Source organism: Delphinapterus leucas, chromosome 13 (genome assembly GCF_059928025.1).
Source record: "Delphinapterus leucas isolate spDelLeu-1000000601 "Yukka" chromosome 13, BTC_Dleu_Yukka2, whole genome shotgun sequence".
Taxonomy (NCBI): Eukaryota; Metazoa; Chordata; class Mammalia; order Artiodactyla; family Monodontidae; genus Delphinapterus; species Delphinapterus leucas.
The window spans coordinates 54494386-54507777 of NC_143141.1; the positions used below are offsets into that span (position 1 = coordinate 54494386).

The 13392-nt window shown below is 42.3% G+C and overlaps 1 protein-coding gene across 1 annotated transcript in view; it reads left to right on the forward strand.

Moving 5' to 3' along the window:
* LHCGR (luteinizing hormone/choriogonadotropin receptor) overlaps positions 1-13392 on the forward strand; it is a 62969-nt gene that overhangs the window by 17912 nt on the left and 31665 nt on the right. Inside the window, exons 2-6 of the mRNA XM_022573887.3 lie at positions 1147-1218; positions 2670-2744; positions 5735-5809; positions 7836-7910; positions 7999-8076. Of these exons, the coding sequence (XP_022429595.2) occupies positions 1147-1218; positions 2670-2744; positions 5735-5809; positions 7836-7910; positions 7999-8076 (375 nt within the window). The remainder of the gene's footprint in view (positions 1-1146; positions 1219-2669; positions 2745-5734; positions 5810-7835; positions 7911-7998; positions 8077-13392) is intronic.

Consider the following 13392-nt stretch of genomic DNA (forward strand, 5'->3'; position numbering starts at 1 on the left):
TTCCCACAGCACGTTACAAGCATGTTACAAGTCCCTTCTGGGACCGTAAGACAGCTCACTGATTTGAATATGCTCATCATGATGGAGGTGCTCTCCTCCAGCAGCTAAGCCAGTCTCTGCTGCATAGACACACGAAAAACAAGGCAGAATCTCCCACTTCTATTCTCCATATCCTTGATATTCACGTCCCTCCTGAAATGTCCTGGTCCACTCCCCTCTTCTCTTCCAGTCCTTGAGCCAAATCCTTGAATCACTGTACATGCTTGATAAATACTGGTTGAACATTCATCTACGCCTCGCAGATGCTTTCTCCTGAGTTATCTTAACCCCAGTTTCCTTTATCATCCTGTTCTGGTTTTGCTCTCGCTGAGTAGTCACTCTTTGCTCAACTTTTATGTAACGCATAACTTTTATCTCAGTCCAAGAACACTCAGATTGTTCTTCTGGATATAAGTAAGTGCCTGAAAGAATCTCTATAGATACTCCCCGCATAATGGCATGAGAGGCCCACTTGACTTAACCATAGGAGCAAAGTGGTCTGGTTGGGATAATATTAAAATAGGCTGCCTGGGGAAGGTGGTAAAGATCAAAATAGGAACATGTTCTTAGTGAATCTTCCCTTCTCTTGCCTGCCTGGTTTTCAATTGTAATTTCACCATCTATTTCTCCACTCTACCCAAGATAGCTTCTTTTCCATCCTCCCAACAAGCCCATAAGTCCACTCTAAAACTGTGTGTTAACTATTTACTTGGTGCCAAGCCCTATCCTTTATACAGGTTATCTTGATTAATCATCATAACAACCCTGTGAAATAGAGATTATTATTTCAATTTTATAGATGAAGAAATTGCAACAGAGGACTTAAATAATGTGCTCAGAGTCCTATAGCCAGGTAGTAGGAGAGTGGGGATTTGAACCTGGTTGGGTCTGATCCCAAAGTTCACTATCTTAAAAACAAAATTACACACTCTTTGATAAAGACCAAGAATGAGTCATGGCACCTCTCTTTATTGATATAAGTTAGAACTTTCAACCTGAATCTAGCTATTTGGAACTCTGTAGTCACACACACACATTTTATTCATGAATTTAAAAGGCACCCAATCTTAAATCTTAAGCTCTTGGCTCTCCTTTTTTCTTTTCTAGATCACTCACCTATCTCCCTATCAAAGTAATCCCATCTCAAGCTTTCAGAGGACTTAATGAGGTCATAAAAATGTAAGTAAGATACTGCATATCAAAAGACATTTATAATTGGAATAAATTTTTCCCTCAGAGAACACATAGTTGAAAGGGGATAATTTTTCTAGGAGAGGAATTGTGTTTAGGAAACCCTAGTATTTTTATCTTTAAAGTACAAATAATACCCAGGGACCTTTGAAGAAAAGGTATGATTTTCAAGAGTTATTAAAATCCAGATAACTAACCTTGCTTCAGTGAACTGAATGTCTTTTGATAAGTGATGATAAATTACTCAAGTAGAAAAGAAGATAGATTTCAGTCATAAAAACTGACGTCCCCTGCATCGGCAGGCGGACCCCCAACCACTGCGCCACCAGGGAAGCCCAAATGTTGAGTTTTGATAGCTTTTAATATATTAAGACCTCCTAGTGAGGAAAGCAGCCACAGTTAAATAAGTGAACCATTAGGGAGGAATAAGACGAATCAGCCTAGGAACTATCCATCACTGTGTTGTTCATAAAAGACCTTAACCGCCTTAGGCTCAGCCTTTCTGTGGGCTAAAGCTCTCATCAAGTCTGAAGCCTTCAGGGAATGTAAACATTAGATTTTGCGACTTCTTTCTCAGCCGGCAGCAAATGGTAGCTTCTGCTGGGATTTTAGGGGAACATTGACATTACCTACATGCTTGGCGGTGGTAAATATATGGCAAAATTGGTTCCTTTACTTTTGTGTCTTTTTTTTTAAAAAAATCAGCTCATTCACTTATCTATTCATTCATTTATACCCTATGTGCCAGGCTACATGAAGCCACCAGGGATTTAGAAGTGAATAGGACAATACACCTTGTCCTCAATTTGCTAATGAAGTGAAGGAAATGGTCAAATAAACAGACAGTCACAACACAAGAAGGACACTTCGTGTAGGAGTTGACCACTTTGCAATTGCATCAGAACAGGGTTTGGGGAAAGGGGTAAAGCGTTGAGAAACAATGAATCCTAACCCAAATTAAAACCCTCACTAGAGTGATGGAGTTGAGAACCCAGACATTCTGATCCTGGACCTGAATCTTCCCATGAGCATTATTTGCCTCTCCTCTCAGAGCTTTAATTCCAAAAACTGTAAAACAAGGGAATCTGACTGGATTTTCCCAAAGGACGTGCCCACTTCTAACAATCTGTGACTCTGAGTCAGAGATAAATAAGGAAAAGAACCTGTCGCGTCAACAGGGAATACTGAAACTTGCATTTCAACTGCATCTGGGTTGCAGGTGCCCACTGGTGTTCCTAAAGGAGGGGGGCGGGGGGGATGGGCGTGTTAGCACTTTATGATGTGAGGACAACTTAAGGCTTCCCTGTTCTTTTTTAAAAGGACACACTGGAACCCCCAGTTGTTGGGTTGTACACACAGCTTATTATTATGCAGACACAGTCATTTCTTTCATGTTTCTTCTTCTTCTTCTTTTTTTTTTTTTTTTCTCTCTCCCCTAGTGAAATCTCTCAGAGTGATTCCCTGGAAAAGATAGAAGCTAATGCCTTTGACAGCCTCCTCAATTTGTCTGAAATGTAAGCATCATATTGCTGTACACTATTACCCTCGCTTGCTGGAGCCCACTCAGTATTTGTATTCAAGCATCCACTGCTAGGAATCCAAGAGGAAAAGACCACAGCAATTACTAGGTCTGGGCAGGCACTAATTTCTCTCACTGCAGTGGCCTGAAGGTTGCCATGGTGACAACTGCTTCTCCCTGGGAGCTGTATAAACTCTGAAACATCACAACACAAAGCTGGAAATTAAAATTGACATTGTGGAGTCCTGTCAAGTAGCTCTTACCTTATGGAAGGGAGTGTATGGAGTTCTTGGGGTGGTGGAAAAATTTGGAAAGGAGCTTAGAGATCATGAATTAGTTCACTGGGGACTGTTTGGGCATATTCGTTTGTTTAGTAAATGGTTCTTGGAAACCTACCATGTAAAAGTGTTTGGCATGTGTATGTTGGATTTGTTGTTATTATTGTGATGTCTTTGAACTGAGTCTTAAAAATAATCCTTTCCAAATTATCATTTTCCTCCAATTTACAAAAAAGAGGGGATGGGAGAAGACTGGCTCTATTCAGTTTTCAGATGATAAACCTGTGGCCCAAGGAGGTTAACTGACCTGTCACACAGCAAGTTAGTGCCAAGTTAGTGCTAGAAATCAGGTCATGTGACTCCTAAACCAGACTTCTTACTGCTGTCTTATCTGGCCCAAACCTGACCTTCTACAAACCACACCTGCAGAAGAGCTTCAAAAGTTACGGAAGCGAGAAAGATGTTAGCAACAAACATATTTTGAGCACTTGTGCTTGGCCTTTATTTATTCTAGGTTGTGTCATTTAATTCTCACAGCTGCCCTGCAAAGTGGTGTAATTATCTCTTTTGTTCATGGGAAGGAATGGGGGCTCAGAATGGTCGGTAACTTGACCAATGTGGCACCTTAGACAATGGCAGGGCTGGAATTCAACCCCAGCCTATCTTCAAAGCTTGTGTATTCTCCACTATACCACAAGGCCTCCCTATGAATGGTCCAAATAGCAATTATCTAAAGAGAATAATTAATTAATAAGTATGTGGGTACACATGCCAACCAAAGGTCAAATGCTACTGGAATACAGAGGAGGTAAAATATAAATCTCCCCCGGGAAATGATGGTGTAACCAGAGAGGTAAGACTAACTCACCAAACAGTTATGGGGAAATCCGAAGTAATGGGTGTTTTAGTGCAAAAGGTATAGTCTGGACTTCGCTGTGAAGTAGAATTTCAAGAGGGCAGTGGGGAGCAGGGGAAGGTCATTTCCATTACAGGTGACAGTCCTATCCCAGACCTGGAAATCTGAAACTCTTCAGTTTTAACAGACTTCCCAAGCAATGTTGAAGCAGAGCAGCTTGAGATAAATAAAGCTGTTCGTGATGCAGAGCAACATTTATTAATAGATAAAGTATCAATTTATCAATACAGAAAGAAAAATAAAGTGCTCTAAGGGAAAGTTTATGGACTTTTCCCAAAGAAGGCCCTGAGACTAGAATGTTAGCTCCCCGCAAGCGCTCTTTGTCTTGTTCACAGCTGTATCTCCAGCACCTAGAACAATGCCTGGCACATGTAGGTGCTCAATAAATGTTTGTTGACTGAATGAATATATGGATGAGTGGTCAGACCCCAAAAGAGTCTTAAGAAATAAAAGTCCTTTCCATCCTACCCACATAATGTCTTATGTGGCCCATGATTGCTTGACTCAGTTGTTGTAAAAATAATTACAACAAAACGTCACTCACCTCTTAAGAATCAAAGGGACAGAAAGGACGGAAATGGGCACCGAGAGTGGGTAACTTTAGAAGGTAGAATGCACGCTAGACTCAGAGTCAGAAAAACCGAGTTCACCTCCAAGTGCTGCTACTTCTCAGCTCTGTGGCTAGAGACAAATCATTCAACTTCCTGATTTCATCAACTGGAATAGTCACTGTTAACACTGGTGGAGGCCTTACTGTGATCGCGACACAGACATTTACTGCTCAGAAACCACACTACGAGGAAACCAAGCTTTAAGTGATGTATCCAAGGTCATACAATTAGTAAAACCAGCATGTAAAACCAAGCTGACTCCAGAGTCCGTCCACCTAACCAATACACTAGATTTTCTCTACAGAACAAGAGTAATTATCATTTCCTTAGGTGGTTGCTGCATGGGTTAAAAAAGCCAAATGCATGTACTACCTTTTATTGAATCCAAAGTAGACAGAACCCAGTAAATGTGGCTGCTTCCCAAAGTCACTGGGGAACTAGGGAGACGAGCAATAACGCCACTGTGGTATTATGGCTGTACTTTTGTATTTTGCAAAGCCCTGCCTTGTACATTATCTCTACCTATTGTGTTACTCACTACCTGCCAACCTGTGAGGTAGGAAGAGTACTATTATTATTCTAATTTTACAGAAGGGAGCATTAGCTCCGGGAAGTTAGGAGGCTTGGCATCATCACACAACCAATTATCTATAGAATGGACAAAAAGTGCCCCCAATCCAAGCCCCCGGCCTCTGCCCTGGGCTTTTACAAAGACTGAGTGCCCATCTGGATAACTGGTCAGTGTGACTGCCAGCACACTACAAAGAAGACCAGTTTGCCTGCAAGGACAAGTAGCCAATTTGTTCATTTCTCCTGAGAATGGAATCTCCCATCACCCCCAGCGTGCTGGCTCCGTGGTGGGGCACGACCTAGCTGGCCAGGAGCCCTGGATGTTGGTGCTTCCTCAGGGGGTGCAAAGGAGAATGGAACAGACTGCCAGCTATGATGCTGACACCTATCTCAGCAAGAGGTTGGCAGCAGAACTTCCTGGCAATAGCCAACCAGCTCTCACCATTCCGTTTCTATCCCCAGGGTCCCTGGAGCTCCCCTCAAGCACAGGAAAGTCACTTGATTTTGTTGATGCCACTTTCAGCCAGCATCCTCTGGTGACCATGACCTTGGGCACTGCAAACGAAACACGTCTATTAAACGCTGCCTGTTTCTCCCTCTCTCTTTACAGACTGATCCAGAACACTAAAAATCTGGTGTACATTGAGCCCGGAGCATTTACAAATCTCCCCCGCTTAAAATACCTGTGAGGAATTTTCCTTTTTTAAGCAATTGGGGAGGGGAACATGGGCATCTGATGAAAACCTAAACAATTAAAAGGTTGGAGAGAATTTTTAAACCACATATTTAGCATTACCTGCATGTCTGTCCTCAGCCCTCTGATTAAAATTTAATCAGCATTTCTTATCAGCTACCGTGCTGGGTGCTTTCAAATACCCGTAAGTGGTTCCCAACATTTCCTCCGTCCCAAACATCCAAGAAGAGTATCACCCCTTTGCAATGATTTTCAAAGTGATGGTAGGCATGGAACAGGGAGGTCAGGACACTTTAAAAAGGGTAAATCGGCATCTCTAAGGTGAGGTGGTGAGGTAGAGAGAACATAGGTGAAAGTGGAAGAGGCAATTCTGATTTGATCCCCATCCCTGGTTGAAAATTACTGATCTCCTTTCTCTCATGTGTTCATTCATTCGTTCAGTGAAAACTTCTAAAGCATTACTTTGAGGTAGGCACTGTGCCATATAAGCGAAATCATTATTTTCTATTTCCCATTAAAACTTATTTAAGTCCACTAGTTAGAACTATAAGTTAAGTACCACTGTAGCCCAGCAGATTCATTGCCTTGCCAGCAAAACCAGAATTCCTGAAACTTGATACAAATCTATAAATTAATCGCCATGGATCTTCTCATATATCAAGTAATCACTTATTCACACAGAAAAAAATGAACATTTAACCCTCTAACACAGATGTCCATTCTCTCTTCTTCCTGATGAATTAAATTTCATAAAATCTCTAGAGGATGCAAAGTCCACAACCCCTACCAGCTGGAAAAAAAAAAAAAAAAGAGGAGGAGGGGCAGACACCTCTCTAGTGTTCCACAACATCCAAGCAGTCCTGCCCTGGGGGATGGGCACGAGTGTAGCTCCTTCGGCAGCTCTAACGCTGGATGATGATTTCTAACCCGAGTGTCCTGATTTTCCAGACCTCCGAGGGGTCTATGGGACACATAAGTATCTGCAGCATCAACTACTCTGGAAAAACATAAGAAAATCCCAGAACCAAACTTGACCACTGCAGCCCCTCGTTGTCGAAGAATCATTGTCTTTATTAAATAGCATTTCACCCCTAAAAAGCAATATTCCCCCAACCCCGGTACACACTGCAGTCCAAGCCCACACTGCCTTCACCAGCCACAGACAGGGCAAGGATTGTGTGATCTGGGGTAACAGGTAAGGAAAAGAACCAGAGTGAGCCCAAAGAGAAAGATGGCTTCCTTTCATTGTCACCAGAGTGCTGGGCAGTTCATTTCAGTTGTCCAGTGTCCATGACTGGTGAATTTAAAACGTGATTGGGGGAAGATCCAGATGCCTGGACTCCTCTCCCATTCTTGTGTAATAAAATATCCTTCAATTTAACCTATCACTGAAGCCTCTCTCCTCTTTGAAGGCTAAATAGAAGGTGGGAGGAAAAGAAGGGGAGTCCTGAGTAGCTCCAATAACCCAAAGAATGTTTAATGATCTCAGTGAGATACAAGGAAGAACTCCCTGAATCGCAAGGTAGCTAAATAAAGGGAGATTGTTAATAATGAGGAAATGGATTTCTCACATGGAGATTAATCCTCCTGAAGTGTTTGAGTTAAAACCTGTTCTAAAGTAGTGAGATGCTTTCTGGAACCATCAAGAGCACGGAATAAACTAGTTAGCAAAAGGAAATGGAACGCAATACAATACGAAAATGCAATTGATGCAATAGTAAAAAGACAGGCTGGAAATATTTACAAACGTAAATGAAAAAGACTTAAAAGTTTAGTCCCATCTCCTAGATCTCTAAATCGGAACCATTAGAGTAACTACTCCCACAGTGTTAGGGGCTTTTAAATTCTGATGACCTTCAGCAGCTAGAAGTGTTACTGATAAAGCCAAACTCCATGTTTTTAAATTTAATGTGAAAATAGTATTACAAAGTGCCTTTCTACCGCTTTTATCTTTATTCCTTTATAACAATCACTTTTACTCACTCCGCCCACATTCCCACCCTGCCCCAAACCACAGGAGCATCTGTAACACAGGCATCCGAAAGCTTCCAGATGTTACGAAGATCTTCTCCTCTGAATTTAATTTCATTCTGTAAGTACCAGGCTGATTGCTATGCATAACAGTTTCCTATTTGCATCTGAAATTTGCAAAGTAAATATTTCTCATTTCATTCCTCAAGGGAAATTTGTGATAACTTACACATAACCACGGTACCAGGAAATGCTTTTCAAGGGATGAATAACGAATCCATAACACTGTGAGTAAACTGGCATATTCACGCTCTGCCATACAGTTCCTGCCATTCCCACTTCTAGCTTGAGGTGGGCTCTTTCTCATCTTTTACCATGTTCCTGACTCTCTGGTGACATTCTTTTTGACCTAAAATGCCAAGGGTGAGAGGAGTTGTGTGGGATGGCAGCTAGGTCACATGTTCACATGACAATCAACCAACCCATTAAGTTCAAAATTAATCAAATGGGCCCTGAGGATTTACAGTGACCAAATTTCCAACTGATGAAATTATTCACTACATCAGTGGACTGCTTTGAAGCTAAGAAGAGACAGCCTGGAGGGGAGTCGCTGCCCTGGTTAAAAGAGAGCATAGAAATTTCAAGTTTCAACTGAGAAGAGTTTGAAAGGATATTCTCCAAGTAGGTAGAGTAGTTGATCAATGGACCCTGCTCTCTCTCTCTCTCTCTCTCTCTCTCTCTCTCTCTCTCTCTCATTTTTCACCCTCCCCTTAGAACCTGCTCACTTTGCTTCTGAAGGGACACCATCGATGCCCATTCCCTAAATCCTTTAATACCTGAAAATAATCTTTTTATCTGGCAGTCACTTATCAGGTTATCAGGCTCACAGGCCTATCCCTTTCATGCTCTTTCCTAAGGCCTTGCTACTAAAAGTATGGTCCATGGACAAGCACCTACAGCGTCTTCTGAGAGCTGGTTAGAAATGCAGACTCTCAGGCCCATCCCAGACCTACTGACTCAGAATCTGCATTTTCATAAGATTCCAAGTGATTCCCATGCACGTTAAAGTTCAAGGGGCATCATCCTAAGATAACCCAACTCATTCTCTTCACTGTACACCTGCCCGGCTTCCTTCCCCTGGGATCCCTGCCATCTTTACATGGGGCACCTTCCTTTGCCCCACCATTCAGAGGCAGCATCCTGGGTACCATGTCTCATTTATGTCCAAAGCCCAGTGACAAGTGTTCAACCCTGCTCCCCACATCCACATCCTCTCACTCATTCTGCTTTGGTTACAGCCCATGGCAGGATCTGTGATGAGGCCATAAATGAGCTTAAATGTCCTTAAAGAAAGACGGAGCGTGCATTGGGTGACCCTGAGATGAGGAGGTAGTTGTGAAACAAGAGAAGTGACCATCTCAGAGGACTCTCTTCTCTACAGTGGATTCTAGAAATTGGTATCAACGGTACACTGCATTTGAATAGTACTTTTACTTTGTGTAGGTGTAGTTCAACACATGCAAGTGTCATGTTACAAAGCTGTGGCCAATACGGCATTGACTCAGAGTGTTGCAGTCAAAAGAATACAGAGCAGCAACCAAAAATAGTTTCAAAATAACTCAAATTCTTAACTTAAAACTCTTGAACACCAGAAATGAGACTAGACCCTAGAAAACCTTCTCTACAGTCTTTCTACTCCTCCATTTCCCTCATGTACTGTAGCTCTTCCAGCTGTTTAGAAAGTGTTTCTGACTCACCATTGTATACGGATCTGGAACTACTCATTCATCATGCCCCCTGTCAGAAACAGGGCATTTACAGAGCAAACACTGAGTGGGGAGGTACCTCACGCTTTAGGATTTGGGGTCTTTCCACGTCTTTATTGAGGACACAAAAGACATGTAAGATCCATGGCTTTGAGAAGCTCATAATCTCAATGGGGGAAAACATGAAAGAAGGAAAGAATAATACAAGCCACTAGACATTCACTGTGAGTGTGTGGTACACAGAAATGAGAAGTATTGGAGAAGTCCTCTTGGGCTGGAGAATCGGAGAGGCTGCAGACTTGAGTTAGACCTTGTAGAATCAGTAACATTTGTATGAGTAAAAGTGATAAAAGCAGCTAATATTTATATAGCACTGACACTGTTTTAAAGTACTTTTTTAAACTCATTTTAGTCCCGCAGCAGCCCTATGAGGTAGGAACTATCAGCCCCACTTTTAGATGAGGAAACCAAGGCACTGAGAATTTAAGTAATTTGGCCAAGGTCAAGCTTTAGACTCGGACAGTCTTGGCTCCAGAGTCATGGTCTTACCCATTTTGTGATACCATATACCGAGAAAAGGGGAATGAATATTCCAAGTGGACGTGAGCGAAAGCATGGCTGTGGGAAGGAGGAAAATGGGATGAGGCATACTTATTGCGAGTAAACATCCTGCTTAAGAAACGGAAAATACATTTAGATAAATGGCGGGGGTGGAGGAGACACTGGATTGCAGAGGGTTTTAAATGCAGGGATAAGGGGCTAAAGGCTTAGAAATAACCCTGAAAAAAGTATTAAGAAGAAACCACTCAGTAGAGTAGACTTTAATTCAAAGATCACAAATATCCAATACTCCCTTTGATTTTCACCTAAATCTAAAAATAAGCAGGAACCAATAGGTACTCCTCCCAGATACATGCACAGCAATGGGGGTGGAGTGGAAAAAGAATGAAAGAGCGGAAGATGTGGAAGAGGACCAATAAGAAAATGAACGTTGAGATAACCCATAGGGGCCTATGAGCTCACAAGATGGGGCCACCCCACCGACGCCAAGGGACAACTAAAGGTTTCTTCTCACACATCACATTTCAGCATTGGTACATAAGAGCTGCACAGTGGTTTTATTAGGGGCCATTAACTTATTTTCGTTATGATTTTAAGAAGAACAGTGCCTACCGGCAGGGCACAACTGCCCCACCTCTGAAGTTAATGACTGCAGCTCCATCTCTCCCAGAGAGCGTGCGTTGGGAGCGTGCATTGGCATTGTGCTTCCAGCGCCTCCTCACTCTTGGCCCTTCATCTGGAAAGAAGTGATTAGTCATTCGCTTGGCACCTGTTCTCAGCCGAATGGGCCCTTCTGTAAGTGAAGGACCATGTGGAGCACCCCGTCGGAAAAGGGTATTACATTCAAAGAGGAAAGCCTTATTTCCTGAGCTATAAAGTTCAACTCTCTAATTAGAAAATAATGAAAGCAAGCCTTCTCTTTTCATTATTAGTAGTATTTGAGAGTTTGGTTTTCATGGAACCTTTCCTGTCCTCCCTCCACCCAGATCTTTACCAACTGTGAGCTCATTTAATGAAAACAAAACACTTCACTTGATGCTCGAGAAGCTCAGTGGGGCTAATGCTAAAGCTATGCATTATGCTGTTATGTCCCTTCATAGCCAATTTGGCTTCTCATTAAATCCCCTCAGGAGGCTACCTTGAAATGTTCCCCCCTGAATGCGCAGGGTTTGGCTGCACCACCTTTCAAATATTCTAGATGACTTATCACACCAGTCTCAAAAAGGAGTCAACCTTGATTCACGTCTGAACTCCACACAGAGAAGGAAAGATCACAGCAATTAATTCTCTAAGACCCTTCGGAGAAGGGTGACCTGGCAAAGGAAGACAAGACTCCAAGCTACACCTGTGACAAGCCGCAGTGGAGAGGCTACTGGGCGCTGAAGTAGAAAGCCTGGCTTCCAGTCCTGGCTCTGAGTCTAACCAGCCTTAGTCGAGTCACACCACGGCAACATGCCTCTGCCTCTGTCTCTCCAGTGGGATTATTAATACCTCCTTGTGCAAATTCAATTACATTGTGTCAACTACACTGTACCACCACTTAAAAGCTCATATTCAGCAAGCCAGTTATTTCAGACCATCATGAAAACATCGTGTGTCATCTCTTTTTAAACATTTTTTATTTTGAAAATTTTAACTGACAAATGGAATCCATTTGTCTTTCCACTGACAAGTGGAAAGAACTGCACGATGAGTAGCCCTGTACACCTTACCGAGTTTCACCTACTATTAACAGCTTACCACACCCACTCCATCTCTAGATAGCTAAGTACATACAACGCATTTCCCTCTTGCCAAACCATCCAAAAGAAGTCTATAGGCATCATGACACTTCCTACCTAAATTCTTCAGCATGTATCTCCTTAAACAGAAACATTCTACATTACAACACCGCTACACCTAAGAAAATCAGCACGGATTTAATGACATCATCCAACCTACAGTCTATATTCAAATGAAAATGTCTTTTATAGATTTCTTTAAAGTCAGAATTCAAAGTTTATACATTGCATTTTTACTGTTATGCGCCTTTGTCCTCCCAACCTTACCTCCCATCCCCCCCTCCTGAGAACTGCCCCCCTGCCTTCCTCTGTTCTGTATGACACTAATTCCTTTGAGGGCCCAGAACAGTTGTCTGGACTCATCTGACTGCATTGTCCTGATTAGATTCAGGTCAACATTTCTGCAAGAATACTGCAAAGGGGAGGTTATACATCTCCCACTGCATCCAACCAGGAGGCCCATTGTGTCACGTTGTGCCACTCCTTGGCCATCTGGTTAAGGTGGTGATTGCCAGACCTCTTCATTGTAAGGGCACATTTTTCCCTTTGTCGTAAATAAGTAAACTATTGTGGGATACTCTGAGTTCATGTGACTATCGAGTTGGCCAACAACCTTTCGCCAACGGTTTCAGCATCTGTTCATTACTGAGTTATTATATAGAGAGCTACAAAATGATGGTTTTAAACTTATCACTCCTCTACATTTATCAGCCAGCCCTCTTCTGTATAAAAGAGGTTTCCTTCTTTTTCCTTTTCCTCTCTTTCTCTCTTGCTCTCTCTTTTTTTCTAAAATCTTTATTGGAGTATAATTGCTTTACAACGGTGTGCTAGTTTCTGCTTTATAACAAAGTAAGTCAGCTATACATATACATATATCCCCATATCCCCTCCCTCTTGTGTCTCCCTCCCACCCTCCCTATCCCACCCCTCTAGGTGGTCACAAAGCACCGAGCTGATCTCCCTGTGCTATGCGGCTGCTTCCCACTAGCTATCTATTTAATATTTGGTAGTATATATAAGTCCATGCCACTCTCTCACTTCGTCCCAGCTTACCCTTCCCCCTTCCCGTGTCCTCAAATCCATTCTCTACGTCAGTGTCTTTATTCCTGTCCTGCCCCTAGGTTCTTCATAACCTTTTTTTTTTTTTTAAGCCTCCATATATATGTGTTAGCATACAGTATTTGTTTTTCTCTTTCTGACTTGCTTCACTCTGTATGACAGACTCTAGGTCCATCCACCTCACTGCAAATAACTCAATTTCTTTTCTTTCTATGGCTGAGTAATATTCCATTGTATATATGTACAACATCTTCTTTATCCATTCATCTGTCGATGGACACTTAGGTTGCTTCCATGTCTTGGCTATTGCAAATAGAGCTGCAGTGAACATTGTGGTACATGACTCTTTTTGAATTCTGGTTTTCTCAGGGTCTATGCCCAGTAGTGGGATTGCTGGGTTGTATGGTAGTTCTATTTTTAGTTTTTTAAGGAACCT